This window comes from Amblyomma mixtum, chromosome 8, assembly GCF_055824585.1.
Source record: "Amblyomma mixtum isolate Tamu chromosome 8, ASM5582458v1, whole genome shotgun sequence".
In the NCBI taxonomy this organism is placed as follows: domain Eukaryota; kingdom Metazoa; phylum Arthropoda; class Arachnida; order Ixodida; family Ixodidae; genus Amblyomma; species Amblyomma mixtum.
The window spans coordinates 66,169,242-66,186,425 of NC_143019.1; the positions used below are offsets into that span (position 1 = coordinate 66,169,242).

The window sequence follows — 17,184 nt, forward strand, 5'->3', positions numbered from 1 at the left end:
CCGTAACCACACCTACCAATGTCCCCTAAATCTTTGATACGGAATTCTTGCTCTGTAGCCGATCCTGGTGATTACCAAACTGTGTCGTTAATAACCGCCGCACACCTGCTGTGTCGCGTCTACTTGGACACAGCAGGTGTTCTGTTCACCCCCAGTGCTATGGCGGTTGCACTGAACGCGGTGGTGCACCAGGCCATCGAGAGCAGCGCTGGAGAGCTCTGGGAGCTGGGCCAGTTCCTGTGGGGAAACCCGGAGATCTCCATGAAGGAGGCCACGGCGCACGACAAGCTCTCAGAGTTCCTGGAGCGCAAGGGCTTCCAGGTGACCAGAAGGTATCTGCTGGACACCGCCTTCAGGGCCGAGTTCTGCGCTCCCGGAGGAACTGACGGTCAGTGGGGCTCCCAGACTACCATCTGCTTGCTTCTCCGAAAGAGGCGGCCAGCCAGAGCAAACCTTTCTAGCCTCATTTCATTGCCGCTCTTTTTCCTTTTTCCCGCTTTATGCCCCTCCCCAAGTGTAGGGTAGCCTACTGGGCATCGCCTGGTTAACCTCCCTGCCTTTCCGTCCATTTCTGTCTCTCTCTCTTCTAGCCTGTAAGCGTGTGAAGTGTTTTGCGTAAGTTTCTATACGCTACATTGCGTCAGACTGGAAACGGCGATGTTCTGCATCTGCTATTGGCTGTAAACAGGCCGCAGACACAAAAAAAAAAAACAGCTGACCTTCTCGTAATAGGAAGAAATATAGGTCACCAGTTTAAAGTCAGTCCCCTCTCCTAGTCACTCCGGTGATCATCCTATCGGACGTTAACTGGCTTGGAAGCCTTTATCTGCAGGAACTAAATTGTTAGCGTTGAATTGATAAACCATGCTCCGCTACTGTTTTTGATGTCGCATGGTTCAGCATGTAAATAAAAACATCACGCAAGCAAACCGGCGTTAGCCCATGAAATAACTTTGGGGTGAGTAGCTTTACTCATGAAGTTTAGCTTGTATAGGAGGAATCCAGCATAGCTTAAGGTCGAAATGCCAGTCAGAGCTTCTTATTAAGCATAATGAAATGTCATTTGTAACTGTAAGTACGTTGTTGTGCGGATTTAGTCACAGTTTTGGTCAGAATCGAGGAACTATCTCCAAAACCTTGTCGTACTGAAAACATGAACTTCTTGCAGTTCAGCGTACATTGACAAAACAGGCATCTTTTTTTTTTGGCAAATAAACTATTCTACCTACGCTTTGCAGCTAATTGACAAGAATGATTCCAGGTTTGCATCAACCTAAGGGTGTATCCGCTCTTCTCTAGAACGAGTAGCCAGTATCTGTTCTTGATATTTTTTGCTCGCGCCCAGGGCCCACGATAGCACTCTTGGCTGAGTACGACGCTTTGCCCGAGATCGGCCACGCCTGCGGACACAACTTGGTCTCCGAATGCGCAGTTGGCGCCGCTATTGCCGTCAAGGAGGTCATGAAGGAGTTCAAGAACATTCGCGGAAAGGTACGCCGCTGCCATTGAACGATGAGTAGAGCTTGAGAGGCGTTCGTATTTATATGTGCATGGTATGAAGTGCATAGGCGATGACATAATTGCCAGCGATGAAAATCACGGTAAAAAGAATTGGAATGTTGTACAAGAAGAGCAAAAGTAATTGCCGTGCCTCAGGAGGAAGATAAGAAGTGAACCAAATGCTGTTTTCAGTGCGAGCTCACAGATATCACCTCCTATGAACGAGTATCAGCACAGCGACTCTTACTGCAGACTTTAAGTGCGAGGGCCCATAAATAGCGATATCTGGAGTCCATGCTTGAGTGTCATTGTGACAAGTTCCTGAGCCGCTAAACACTTGCCTGAAACCTCTCACAGATGGCGCTATATAGAGTCTAAAGTTAGGGTTTCTGCACACCAGCGGGCTTTCTGTTAGAATGACGACAACCAGTGGGCACTTTTGTTTTACAAGTACTGCGTCAGCATGATTCGTGAGTAAGGCTCCCATACCTGGGAGCCGTTTATTTTATTATCTTCTAGTTAAAACACCGAAAATACTGCTTTAAGGCGAGAGCCATTATATGGGACCCACCCTGGGTGTTCGTGTGGCCATCTTCCGTAGAAATCTGCAGGTGCACGCAGGTACCCCACCCCTTACAAAAGTTTTAGACAGTCTATAGAGTGTCTATAGACTTATGTCTATAAAGTCTATAGACTGTCTATAGACAAAAGTCTATAGGCAATACAAATGCCATAGACAGTCTATAGACAATCTATAGATTTATGGCCGTACACTTTTAGTAGACATTTGTCTATAGACAGCCTATAGACTATGATTAGACAAAGAGCAATATCTATAGGAAGGGAATAGAGTCAATCAAATCTATAAACTGTCTATAGACCATTTTTATAAGGGCGGAGGCTCAGTGCTTCTTGGCACGGGAGTCCACACCTCGGGAGCAGCCTCGGTGGGAGCACTTCGGGCACCTTTTGGCTCGAACGGTGCCCGAAAGTTGCCCCGATCCTCAGCGATACCCCAGGGACGCTGGGTGTGCTGCCCACCCAGCTGGTCCACGCTAGGAAAGCCGAGCAGCAGTGAGAGTGTAGGAAGCGTAAGTCCTAAACAGCCGCCGCCTCCGCGTCATATTTGCGACCAGTGACGACTCTCGCCGAATCTTTTAACTCAGCTGTAGCCCAGTTTCCCCACAATTTTATGACGATCAATATTGCAGCGCCGAAAATTGAATATGGGACCGAGTGGCGTAATTGTTATCACCAAGGTTATCCCCTAAATTGCGAATCTAAGCATCTAAGCACCCCTGTCTGAAATGCTGCCTCCAAACCACAGTTTTGTCTGTGCAGTGGCCTTGCCCTTACCGCTGGGTCTTTCAGCTCCTTAGAAGGCAGGCAAAAAGATATGGTCGTCGAAGAAGTTAGCCCTCTTAGCCGGGTAACTGATGTCCGCGACACGGCTTTTCAATGACACCGTACAGGTATTTCATTCAGTTACACAGCTGCTCACTAAACTGCCTCTTCTGGCACCGTGAAAATAATACACCACCCATTGGCAGCACCACTGTACAAACAGAGAGAGAAAAGACCACGTTGGCGAACGTAGGGTGAATCAAGAAGGGGGGGGGGGGGGGGGGGGGGCAAAATCCTGTCTTATGCATGGCAAACCGTTGGCAGTGATGTGCCCCAGTTGTTACCGCCCCGTAGATTTCAGAAGGCCAACTACGCCGAGAACAGACAGAAAGCCGAAAAGTCGCAGGCTTTAACCAAGGTGGTTTGAACCCATTTAAAGGGCCATATTTAACGCCTGTTTAATTGGCATTTTTTTCGTCATTAATTTTGTAGCCGTCATCAACTATCGAAAGCAGGACATATCATTGAAAGGGAATCGTTTGAACTGTCTGAATCGATTTGCAGACGATCACTTCCGGCTTTGCCTGCCTAGATTAAAATGCTTAGCCCCGTTTTTAGTTGTAAAAAGGTTGAACGAAATACATAAGTATAACTCGTCGTCATCACTAGAAGGTGAGCGACAATCGCACAAAGAAATATGCGCTGGTTCTATTCATACGAGCTGGCCGCAATAACCTGAGCGTTATTGCTGAGCGTTACATGTGACTATGTATGTCACAAGTAACGCTAACCGTACTCTCATTGACTTACGTCGCAACTTTTCTATGGCGCCCGCTAACTTGAAACTTATACTGTACAAAACACTAGTCAGGCCAAAACTTGAATATGCGTCGTCTGAATGCGACCCTCCTCTTAACTCACTAATTGTGAAAATCGAAGCCATTCAAAATCGGGCTGTCCGTTTCATTTTTTCTAACTATAATCGAACTGCAAGTGTAACTGAAATGAAAGCAAATTTAAACTTACTGGATCTTTCAATTCGTCGAAGAATTTCCCGTCTACGCCTATTCCACAAAATCTACCATTCAAACCATCACCTCAGAGATACGTTGCTTGTACCACCATCTTACATTTCATCCCGCAGCCACCACAGTTCAAAGTTGGCGTACCCAGCAGTTGCACCAACCTCTTCGCCTCTTTTATCCCCAAGACGGCTAAGGAATGGAACCACCTTCCCGCTTCCATCGCCTCCATTACAAACGCCGACTTGTTTAAGAATGCTGTAATTGATTTTACATTGTAGTGTTGCGTTACCTGTTCTGTTTTTGTTATGTATCACCCCAATCCTCTCTGTAATGCTTCGGCCCTGAGAGTAAATAAATAGATAAATAAATAAAATAAACCTTCAGGTCGCGTTATACATTCGTCTCTGGTACGTAGTTGTCGACCCGAAGCGCGATTTCTTGAAACTCTCGCACTGTCATTTTGCTAAACCACTGTGTAATGCACTCTTTTTGGCGTCCATCTTCAGATCCTGGTTCTGGGCACTCCTGGCCAGGAGAAGTATGGCGGTAAGGAGGTGCTGCGGCAGAAGAACGCGTTCAAGGAGACGGACGCCGTACTTCTGGCGCACCCAGCCGTCTTCAACTGCGCAAACCCTCCGCTGGCTGCCAGGCAGGAGGTGCGGACCACAGCTATTCACAAAAATGGCGTTTGATTGCGCAGGCCAGCTGAGAAGTTGGTTGGCTTGAATTTCCTTGTCTCGGATGGGTCTGGCTGAGCGCATAAACTTTCATATCATCTCTTAGAAGAAACGCTATCGCTCTTATCATTAAAGTGGGAGCACCATGTGCGCGAAAAAGAGAACGACGCGACGAGGCTGGGCGGCGACGACCGCCCCGTTCGCTCCGTCGCTTGCAACGGAGGAAACGGCGCAATGTCTCCCATCTCGGTAGACACCCGACGGGAGCAAGGTGGTAGTGACAGGAGAAAGAGAGGAAGAGGTGCCGTAGTCTCTGGGGATCTTGAACCTGCGCTGACCACCTGGGGTGACATCGCACAGCACGCGGGCGCCTTTTTGCGTTTCGCGTCCATCGAAACGCGGTCGCTGCGGCTGGGTTCGAACCCGGGAACTCCGGCTCAGCAGCCGAGCGCCCTAACCACTGAGCCACTGCAGCGGATAACCTAGCTACTTGTCTACACTCATCCACTGTCGAGCATTTTAAGCGCACAGGAGTCTTTGAGCAGAAAGTTTTAGCGCGGTTGCGCTACCTGTTAGACGTATGGTGAAAACCCGTGCTTTGGCCACTCGCTTCTGAAACATAATTTTCCAAATTACCCCGAAGTTAAGCCACATCTTGAATAACAAGCGCTAAGAGAACTTAATCTTCAGGCAGAGGAAAACACAGCCTCCGGAATATACACATGACATCCGCTAATTTTCGTACACGGGCTTCGCCACTGTGCGTTGGAAACTATGTCCTCCAAAACGCGCGTTCTCGGCAGGAGTCTGGTCTAATCCGGTTTTAGAAAATCGCTTCGGGGAGCAAGAATAAAGTAAAATCACGTTTTTTTCTCAAAACGAAATGCCCTACGCGGTATGCATTTACTTGTACGGTAATGCGTAGGGTTTGAACAAGATTGGCTTAAAGAAATAACTTCCTTTTATCCCCAAAGGGTCGATGAATAATTTCTGCCTCACCACTGCGTGAACTTTTATTCTATGTTGTTCTTACGTCCTCTCTAGCCGCGTTAACATGAATGCGACAGAAGTCGACTCCAGTCCCCTTTTTGAGGGAAAGTGCAAAAATGTTGAGGAAAAGAGTAGAAGGCGAGTCACGCCTTTCCTTCTCAAAACCTGCTATTACCCTAAAAAATTTGACTGGAGTTGACTTCTGTCACATTTATGTAACCAAGGTTTGTGTTGTGTTGTCAAAGTTTTCAGAAATGTTGGGGAAAGCGTTCAAGGCATCAGCTGTTTTTTTTTATTGAATTCGCACTCCCATGTGTGATTTTTTTTTTTGCACTGCTGTGCACCGTGCGGCGCAACACCCTGTAGGTGACAGTGAGCATCGTCAAGCCGCTCTTATGCGGATCTTTCTCCCTTACCTCAGGCTGATTGGGGCTGATTGACTGATATGTCAACATATTTACTGATGCAGAATAGTCCCCGCTCATCTTACGATTTGGTTCGTCATGCAGCTGTGGTGCACTAAAACTGAGAGGAAAATATTGACGGGGGCTTAGCTTTGGTTCAGCCTGGTAGGTTGCGAACGCAGGTGTTTGCAGCGCCTCTAGTGGGAAGAGCGCGGCGCGGCGCGCCATGGCAAGCGGCCGCCGTTACCCGTCTCTCGCTCCTGATACGATGTGACGCTATGACGTCACTAGGCATGGTATGACGTCAGGGGTCATTCTAAAGGTCAAACGTGGCAAGTGGCCGCCGCTACGCGAAAGGCTGCTCTTGGTTGTAGTATTGCTTTCGCAATAACACTAAAAAGAAAAAGCGAACTTTTTCCGTTTCCACGCAGATCACGGTGCAGTTTCAGAGCAGCGTAGCTTTCGTCGACTCGCCGTGGGAGGCGTCGAGCGCCCTGGACGCCGCTGTCACGTCGTACGTCAACCTGGCGCTGCTTCGACAGCAGATCAAGCCTGCCAGCAGGATTCTAGGCGAGTTTTCAAGCCATTCTCCAGTGTCTATTCATTTCATAACTCCTCCCACCGGCAGCGACTATCATGTTGAATGTTCGCGTGACGTCACAAGGGCCTAGACGGAGCAGCGCCGTCTCTTATTGCTGCTGCAATGCGCGCAACGGAGATTCTCGCCCCCTGTACTTTCGCGGGCGATCGAAGTAGCAGTCGTCCATCGTGTACAAGTGGCTGGTGCCTGAAAAGCTGTGCTCGTGCCTACCTGGTCCCTACAGAAAAAAGCGAAACGGGCGGCTGCATTTCATATCTTCTCACTTTAACACTAATCAGATTCTTAAATTTCAGTCGACGGTGGACCGCCGGCCCCCTTTCGTGACGACATGCAGCAAGTCGGTCGGATTCGTGTGTGCGATTTCGACGACTGCGAACAGCAAATTCAGTTTTTGGAGTATGAAAATGAGTGTCGAGCGTAGTTGTGGGAACAGTGATCTCAAAGCGACGGCGTACTTTGTAGTACGCGCGTATAATAATGTGAAGAAGTGCCGATGCGACCGCGGTCTGCACAGCAGTGCTTAAGGCACCCAGAAGCAGTCGTCAGCGTAGACTGTGGACAACAATTAAATTTGGCTGTTTTAATTAATGCAAAAGATTGCCGACCGTATTTATAGATAAAGCGATATAAATTCAGGTATTGTTGACAGGACGCAGACATAATTAGAGTAAAGCGTTGCAGTCACGCAATATGCTTCATGCAGGTGATCGCTTCATATCTGCGCTTATTGCGGAGTTATCGTAGTGTGTAATCGAGCAAAACTACAACTTGGGAGCAAGGGAAGATAACATTTAAGATAAGGAGAGCCCACCTTGTGTAATGCCATGTAAACTAGCAGTACTGTTTGTGCACTGATAGGTAAACAACCTAAGCACGTGGCTGCACTCATCGTAATGGGGGCATTCCCGGGGAGACTCCGCGCTTGCAAAGTAAATGCCAAATATGATAAAATATTATCTTGAAGCACTCGTTTAGTGCATACACGAGTTAACTGAAACTCGGGGTGAAATTAAAATGGCGGCGGCTATTTGTCGGTGCGGGACGTTAAACATTCGAGTCGCGTTCGGTTTTGCCAGCGGCTTGGTTTTACAAAATGGTTCTACCAGCCGGAAACAATGTACATGTTGGAAGAAAGCACGCACAAAAACGTGCTTGCATAGAGCGAGGAAGCCGTCGCATTCGCCAGTTTCCTCTCTTCCTTTGGTGGCGGAAGCTTTGCTGTAGTCAAACCTTGTGCTGATATGAGTTTAATTATCGAGCCGACGAACAGCGGGCAGGCCCTTGGTAGTCGGCGATGGAACGTCACCTCCACGCCCTTTACGACGCACATCGGCGAAGGCTGGCACGGCACATGCCGCTTTTCACATGCGGCAGCACTTGCAGTTAAAGAGAGACCGCGCCCATAACATGCGCATAACATGCTTATAAGCATATAAGTAACACAGCAGGGGCCCATCGATTTTTTTCTCTACGATCAGAAGGCGGGCGCCACGAACAAGTCCACTTTTTGAAGGATCACTAAGCTCGCGTACTGTGTTGGTTTTCGAAAAGAAAACACGGAAAATGCATTTATTTCTCAAAGCTAAAAAAAAAAAACTTTTCGAGAGACCCGTCTGCGGCGTGCGTGCGAACACCTCAACGCATTGAACAGCGCGCAGCAGACGACGCGGGGCGGGTATGCCCAACATAGAGTTTCTTACTTTACCTAGAGGGAAAGCTGGCAACCCGTCTTCGGGAGTTTGCATGGAGGCCCCTCGAGACCACTTCAGCCACCATGGGCGCCCAAAGCATCATGGGGCGGTGAGCTACCGACTGCAGAACTAGAACTTTTGGCCAAAAAATAATGGAAAAATAAAGCTGTTCGATAACTACGAATGTCATAACATTAAATATCCTGTCAGTAAAGTGCAACAAACGAGCAGAAAATCATGTAAATGCAAAGTTTGCCCAAAATAAGAGATGGCTAGCTTTCCTATTGGTCAAGTAATGAGCACTACAAAAACTAATATTTCCTGATTAACCGGCGCATTTTTAAAAGTAAATATGTTTTTTTTTAAATATTGTTGGTTAGATATTTTAAGAGGTTTTTTATTGCATTTCGGAAAAATGAAACCTTTTATTGGAATCGTGTATCGTTGCGTTTTCACTACTTTTGCACACTACGTTCGCGCGAAAGTCGTCTGCGCACACACGAACAGCGTTTTCGGAATGAATCATCTTAGTAGCACCACTCTGTGTTCCCGAAAAAGTATGACGGTTTCGCAACAAGTAGCTGACCGTCCCATGATGCTTAGAGCGTCCATAGTGGCTGAAGTGCAGCGCCGCCAGCTTTCCCTCTGGGTAATAGTAAGAAACTCTATGATGCCCAAGGAGGTTGGTGGGCCTTTGTGACGTCAGCGATTAGAGATTGCCAGACTAGCAAGCTGCTCTGAAAAGAATCGAAAAAAATCGTTTTAAAAATATCTGCTGCACAGAATGAACTGAAAATTCGGGGAATTGTAATTTGATGTGTTGGGAATTGAATCCAAATATGCAGAGTATGTACGGAAATTGACTGTCATGGCCCCTTTAATAAGCGAAAGCTGATTGGCATTAGCGGCAGAAAGGTCAGCAGTGGCCGGCCCGTTTTGGCGTTTCACAGGCGACTGCATGATTGTGCGTCTCACAGCACCATTTCCATGCCCTTCCTTTTTCCGCTTGCGGTCTTTGGTTCGATCGCATTCTCCGGAGCACTTCACGGACTCTAGGCTTAGACATACGCGCTCACTGGGCTTCACGATGCAGAAGCCGTCGTCACTGCAATGCCGCGCTTTCTGTATTCCGCACAGAATCTATGGCAGACCGACTGCTAAACACTGGAAGACTGCAACATGGCGCAAGCGCAGGACACAAGCTGCGTAGAACAACACCGGCGAGTTTTTTCTCGTCGCGACCTCTCCGAATCGAGTAGATTGCAGCAGGAAATTCTACTCTAAATGGCTAAGCAAAAGCTAAAACATATTTCACTGTGAAAACAGTCAAAGAAACGACTGCGCATAATCACTAGCGAGCTTTGATACCCTCGTTACTGCTTCTCCAGACGTCGTCTGTGAGACGACCGCCAGCGTTTCGCCGCTGGCTCTCCCATTCTGGACGGACAGACGGACAGACGGACGGACGGACAGACGGACGGACGGACGGACGGACGGACGGACGGACGGATGGACGGACGGACGAGACTAAACGCTTTGAATCGGTAGCCATGACTCCTAAAATTTCACTCTTGTCTTGATTTTATCCACCAGTGAAATAACCTTCGCTTCGTTGTTTCTACCCGTTTAAAATCAATTTTGCATCCGCTGTCCTTAAACCTCCGAGATTTATGTAATCAGTCCCTTTGCTTCAACTGCAGGGCCAAGAGCTCTTCACAGAAAAGTATCAAGTGTTCAACCGTTTCCTCCTCCTCTCCACACACCCCACATAACGTGTCTTTCTCGTGGCATTTGACTCGGAATATCTTAGTCCGGAATACTCCTGTCCTGGCCTAGAATAACAAAGAGCTCCCCCTAGAATAGTTGTAGATATTTTCTTTGGCAAAGTCCTGCTCAAGTCTTCTCTAAGTTCCCAGTGCATTTCGTCTCCATCCGTGTTTTCCGCAGCCCCTCTCTGTTTCTTTAACCTTTTTTTTAAACCGATATACCGATATTTCCCGATTTCCCCCATCATCTTCATCATCAGCCTGACTACACCCACTGCAGGGCAAATGCCTCTCCCATGTCTCTCCAATTAACCCGGTCCTTTACAAGTTGCGGCCAGCGAATCCCCGCGAACTTCTTAATCTCATCCGCTCACCTAACTTTCTGCCGCACCCCGTTACGCTTGTCTTCTCTTGAAATCCACTCCGTTACCCTTAAGGGGTGACGGAGTGGATCATCCCTCATCATCATCATTCCTAAGTGGATCTTCCCTAACCATCATCCCTTTCTTGATTTCTCTCACCATTTCGTACGTATTGTAATTCCACAATGCCCTATTTTTAATGACAGCTGCATTCATTTTATTTTAGTCGCTACAGATTTTCCATACTCTGTTAGATACTCAGCACCATTAATTATCCATGGCCCAAGATACTTTTTTTTTCTTATCCTTATCCACTGCCTCTAGTGTAGCCTCCTGTACCCTATGCTCACCGCCCTCTTCATTAAAAGTCATGTCTGCCGATTTTTCTTACTAAACTTGATACCTAATCTACAGGGTCTGTTCTGAAAGTAGTAGGACTCATTTTTTTAAAAACATTTATTCATGTTAATAGTACAAATGATTAGAATTTTTCAAAGTAACACCCTTCCGCATCTACACACTGCTGCCAGTGAGTTTTCCAGTTTTCGTACGCCTCCAGGAACGCCTGGACCGGAATGCTGTTTAGCTCCCTTGTCACGGCCTGTTGAACCGCCTCTACCGATCCGTGATCATTCCCCTTGAGCGCCGATTTTATTCTTGGGAATAGAAAAAAGTCTGACGGGGCCAAGTCGGGGCTGTAGGGAAGCTGAGGCAGCGTTGCCACCTTGTGCTGGGCAAGATACTCAACTACGCTGAACGCTGTGTGGCTCGGCGCGTTGTCATGGTGCAGCCGCCAATTGTTTGCGATGGCGGGGCGGACACGAACAATGAGTTTTTGCGGTCTTTTGAGGACTTTCACGTAAAAAACTGCATTAATTATTTGTCCGAGTGGTACGAACTCTTTGTGGATGACTCCATGTCAACCAAAAAGGAAATGAGCATGGACTTTTGCTTGGATTTGCTCATTCGCGCTTTCTTGGGGCGTGGGAAAGAAGCGGTATGCCATTCTGAGCTCTGCCACTTGGTCTCAGGGTCGTATTCAGACACCCACGTCTCTTCACAAGTCACTACATTCTCCAAAAAATCGGGGTCCTCATTCACATGATGAAGAAGATCCTGGCAGATCGCTTTCCGGTTGGCCTTCTGCTCCTCTGACAACACTCGCGGCAACAACTTCGCGCACACTGTCCTCATGGCTTAGTTTTCTGTCACAATCTCAAAAACTTGGGTTTGTGGAATGCTCAAGTCATCCGCAATCATTCTGATGCTCATCATACGATCACTGTTTAGTAAATTTTTCACTCGCGACCCATTTTTGTTGGTCTTGCTGGTCGAAGGGCATCCGAAGAGGTCGTCATCTTCCACTCTTTCTCTACCTTCTCGGAACAGCTTGCGCCACTCAAAAACATCTGATCTACCCATGGCAGCATCACCGTAGGCCTCCTTAATCATGTCGTCAGTCTCTTTGCCCGTTTTGCCAAGTTTTACACAAAATTTTATCGCGTATCGCTGATCTAGTAAACGCTCCATGATTCTGCGTGACGAGGCGCTTCGATAGGGGTTCACAATACAAGCGACCTCCTCTCTTCAACGGCCGAGAGCCGACTGGCGATTTTCCCCAGCATTCCCAAAGTTCCCCTTCAATGATCCTGCACGCACAGACCGCCTCTCGTGCGCCCGTTCGCCCAGGAAGAAACCAGTCCTACTACTTTCAGAACAGACCCTGTATGTCCCTCTCTACCTCAGATGTCCATCAACTTCTGCAAATCTTCCTTGTTGTCAGCCATTAGCATTACATCATCCGCGTACATCAGTCCTGGTAATCACCGTTCAATCCATTCTCTTCGTTTGAAGCCAAGACGGCTCCTCTCTAGTTTGGTCTCTAACCCTTATAGGTACGACATGGAGAGCAAAGGTGAATGAGGACACCCTTGCCTAAGCTCCCACTGTTCTCTATAGCCTGTGATAAATTTTTTTTCCCAATTTATGAGAACTTGTTTACTTTTATAGATAGCTTTTAAAAGATTAGTTACTCCATCTTCCACATCCAATGTGCCCAGTGCATCACATAAATCCTATTCTATAACAATGTCATAGGCTTCCTTGATATCCGGAAATGCTAGCCATTGGGGCCTGTGTTCGTTGTCAGCAAACTCAATACATTGCGTCAATGGAAACATATTCTCACCGAACCTCCTTTGTTCCCGGAACCTTTCCTTAAACGAAACGAGCGCCCCTGGCGTCGGCCTGCTTTTCCGCGACGCGGAGTGGCTCCGCCACACTTAATCCTTCACTCCTCTGCCGCCCACCGGCCAATACGTGACGTCAGAGCGGCTACGCCCCTCATCTGTGGTGCATCTGGCGCCTGCCGGAGTCTTCACTTTCCTCCTTAGCACTCTCCGGTAGTCAATCTGTGTAGACTGTCGGTGCGACCCTTGATGAACGTAGATTCAATCGCGACCGGCTACTCTAATTGGTTCAACCAAATCTAAAACAGCTTTCGCTGCAAAAATTTACTGGACCGTTTGGCGATGTGTAGTGGTGCCTAATTCCGGTGAAATGCGGTATCCGTGCACGGTGTAGGAAATGGGTATTTGGGAGTAAGTGGGGGTAGGGTAGGCGTGCATCGCGCGTGCGTACAGTCGTATACATCCCCCTATTAGAACGAACTTACGGCGTGACAGACGTTGCGAGGGAAAGAACGAGGGGTTGAGAGCAGCAGAGGTGGGACTCGTATTGTCATGAATGTTGTCATTGTGGCCTGACCCCTTTGAGATTGGCATTCTGGCTAACCAGTGTGGTGCGTTGTCATTGCGTCATCGTGGCTTCAGTCCGGTCCAGTCCTCGTAACTCGTCGAAACAGCCAAAATTTGTTAGGCCGCCGCGCCGAGGGAAATTTTGTTTTCGAATTTCTTAAATATGATATGAATAATATTTGCGGTAGGATACATGCCTCTCAGGAAATAAGGACATTAACAGTCGTAATTGCAAAGTTAACTACCTAATACTAGTAGGACATCTAGGGTGAAGCACCACGTATAGGTAACACTTGGCCTCCAGGTGCGGAACTACAAAATATGTGTCCATTGAATGATGCAAACCTTCTGGATGTAAATGTGCGAATGGTTCCAGGTAATGAGTTCCAATTTTCATTAGTGCCGGGGAAGAAAACTGAATTTTGACATGTTAGTACGCGCGTAAAGTGAAAGGTTGAAATCGTGATGTCTTTTTCTTGGATGATTCTGTGGCAAAATTAGCGTAACAGACACCTGAAAGACTACGGAGGAATTGACTACACATTATAGAAATTGTTTCTTCAACTCGGCGATTGCATGGCTTAAATAGAAGCTGTAGTGGTACTACTAACAGCCCCCTCCGCTACTCCTGCCTCGACGCTGATCTGCGCAGGCATGCTTCTGGAGTCCGGCCGAAACAACGTCATGGTGCCGGAGACCAGTCAGCTGATATACCAGGTGCGAGCTCCCACTGGGGGCGAACTGGCCGTGCTGATGGGCCGCGTGGAGGCGTGCTTCGAGGCGGCTGCCCAAGCGACCGACTGCTGCCTGGTCCAGGAGAAGGGCATCGTCTACAAGGAGTTCGTGCACAACAACGCCTTCGTAGCCGCTTACAGCAAGCATGCCAGGGACATGGGCGAGTCATTTTCCCTCCTTGAAACCCCTGAAGGACCTCGCAATTCTGGCCTCACACATCTACTATCAGGAACGGATGGGCTTTGACGACCACTGAAATCCTCGAGCTCCTTCGACCCTATTCGGCTACACCATTGGCACTCGACCAGGTCCAACTATGTTGCTTGGATGGCAAAGGTGTTGACCTGCCAGTGGTATTCTGCTTACATCATAGGTGCAGTACAAGCAAGAGTCGCTTTGCACGACCTCTCCTATGATACTCCGTAGCAATTAATACTCTGTCCTTTGACGAAACATCATGGTGCTTCGATCCCCATCATGACACAGTCAATGTCCGCATAGTGTTTATGTCGCACCATTCGATTATCGTCGCCACAGTCTAGCCAGCCATGTTAAGCCTTTTGCGAACAATACCTTCGCAACTGCTTACATGGCCAATGAGGAAAAATGCGTACAACTTTGCTTGTGTTGGTAGGGTAACTTTCTAATCACGCAGACCACTCTCACCGAAAACGGGGCTTTCATAAACTAGAAAAGATAAAAAAAATACAATAAATACAATTGTCGCCATCAGCGGCCGATTTCGCAAGTAAAATACAGGCATCGGCAGCGATTTTTTCTGCGTGGATACAGAGGCTGAGCTAGACCGCCATTCAAACCAAAACGGTAACAATCCGCCCTTTTCGGTATAGACATCACCAGTTTGAATAGATTGGGGGAACACTTTTAAATCCAATTTTTCTCGCATATAAAAATGAGTCTTTTGCTACTGGAAAAACGTCAACTCAGCCAGAAGGAGCCAGAGAATGAATTTTTACGATAACCTGGTGGAGTTGTCCTCAGTGTCTCTTTAAGATAACTTTCACTTTTCCGTGAATATTTAGTTTGAGGTTGTTTTTATTTGGGAAGAGGGGGGGGGGGGGGACTAGCCGGTGCAGCTTTAACCGTCAGTTGTGTTTTTATTTGGGAAGAGAGGGGGGGGGGGACTAGCCAGTGCAGTTTTAACCGCCAGTTGGTCTTACTGGTGTATACCAGCAAAAATATACATTAGCTGCAGGGAAGCAATGTTAATATGCTTACTAAATCTTCTAAAAACTTTCTACAGCCTTCCTTTTGGTACGCAGCCATCTACAGCGCAACAAACCAAAAATGAGTGCTCCTAACCGAATTTCAAGCTCCCGTGCAACAAAATCTAAGGTATATGTACGTTTGACTCTAGTTTCAAACTTAGTCTAATATATGCAGCCCATTGGGTTCACTTGTGAGCCATGCAGTGGAGCTCTTGCGGCCCACCTCGGAATCCTAAGGGTTGTTGCGGTAAAGACGAGGATCCCTGTCATCTTCGCCGCCGCGGTGGCTCAGTGGTTAAGGTACTCGGCTGCTGACCCGAAAGACGCGGGTTCGATCCCGGCCGCGGCGGCTGAATTTCTTTGGAGGAGGAATTCTAGAGGCCCGTGTACTGTGCGATGTCAGTGCACCTTAAAGAACCCCAGGTGGTCGAAATTTCCGGAGCCCTCCACTACGGCGTCTCACATAGCCTTAGTTGCTTTGGGACGTTAAACCCCATAAACCAAACCAAGCCCTGTCATCTTCAACAGGTTTTGATCGCTGATTGTGCGGACTGAATTGTGCTCAACGCCCTGATAGCGAATTCCGTAGACAGCACATTTTTGGCAAAGTCTGTACCTACATTTCGGAACTACCGACACTGCGAATGGGCTCTTACAGAAGCACTGGGTGTCAGAAGTACACCAGGTAAAGAATTTACTCCCAAGACACACAGCCATCGTCGTCTATGACTTGTAACTCATCTTTGTTATCCACACTTTAAAGGGAAACTAAGGATAGGATAGCTGGCATCAATAGACTACCACGTCCTATTGACGAATAAGTTACTGTCACTGAAACAGGAGAACGTTTATGCTAAAAATGGCGAAAACATGAAATATAGATGCTGTCATCTCAGCCTGTTCCGCAAGCGAACTGCGGTCACGCCGAGAAAGTTTTTTTGCATCGGACCAGTGGGGTTAGGCTACGTCGCCATTCATTTTGAAACAGTGATCACTCAGTCCTTTCTGGTCTTGATGTTCACGATTTTGTATTGAGTGGCTAGAAGTTCATTAAAGTTTACCTAATGTTTTATGGGAATCCGCCAAGGTGGAGTACATTCGTAATAATGGAGTAATTACTCATTGACATGGCTGCGCTTGGGTATGGCTGCGCTTGGCTGCGTTTGGCTGCGTATGGCTGCGCTTGGGTGGATGTCAGTGAGTAATTACTCCCTTATTATAAAGTTTACCTGCAACAAATGGCAATTCTTCTGCCAGAGAAACATCAACGTTGGGTGAGAGAGCCACACAGAATCAGTTTTTACTGAAAGCAAAGCTGGATGGTGCTGTCGTCTGCGTATCTCTGAGCCCGTCCCCCGTGTGCCCCGCAGGCGTGCTGTTCGGCGACGCGGACGAGGCGCTGGTGGTTTCGGCGGCCGCGTCCTCGGACTCCGGCAATGTGTCGCAGGCTCTGCCCTGCCTGCAGGCCTCGTTCGCCATCGCCAGCGCGGGCGCCAACCATTCCAAGACGTTCGCCGCGGCCGCCGGGTCCCGCGAGGCTCAGGCCCCCACACGCAGGGCGGCCAAGATACTGGCGCTCACCGCGCTGGACCTGTTCACGGATCCCAAGCTGCTGGGCCGCGTCAAGCAGGAGTTCCAGGACTGGAAGAGCAGCCAGCAGTCGCAGGAGGAGCGGAAGGAGAGCAAGCAGCCCTGCGGCAGTTAAACTGCGCCGAGCAGAAGAGACAAGAGTGGAACGGAGACGAACTGCCAGGCAACGAGTCGAGTCGTTTCGCTGGAGACATGTGCCTATGTATACCGGCGGTGCAAAAGCGATAGCTTCCTAGAGCGCGCCGAACCGTGTTCGCTTTTCATGTCGTCCTGGTATAGTGAGGATTAAATGGCTTTCTTCTATACTTTTTATGCGAAGCATATTAGCCGCACAACCGTGCGCTTCCTTGCTGCGCCGCGCACGGCCGCGTAGCTACCACTTGACATTCATCGGCGCACCACGTGATATGACGTCACAACAGCTGTGAAAGCTGGGGCCTCGTGCGCTCGCTTGCGGACGCGCAGCCTCCGCCGGCGGCCTAACTCCCGCTCCTACCGCTAGGAGATACTGACG

At 48.4% G+C, this 17,184-nt stretch overlaps 1 protein-coding gene across 1 annotated transcript; it reads left to right on the forward strand.

The window, feature by feature from the left end:
• Positions 1 to 159: 159 nt before the first annotated feature.
• LOC149332789 (xaa-Arg dipeptidase-like) lies at positions 160 to 16,785 on the forward strand. The gene is made up of 6 exons (XM_089558378.1): positions 160 to 388; positions 1,346 to 1,491; positions 4,376 to 4,525; positions 6,372 to 6,510; positions 13,769 to 14,011; positions 16,451 to 16,785. Exons 1-6 carry the CDS (start codon positions 160 to 162, stop codon positions 16,783 to 16,785), a joined length of 1,242 nt encoding a protein of 413 aa, XP_089414504.1.
• Positions 16,786 to 17,184: the final 399 nt, after the last annotated feature.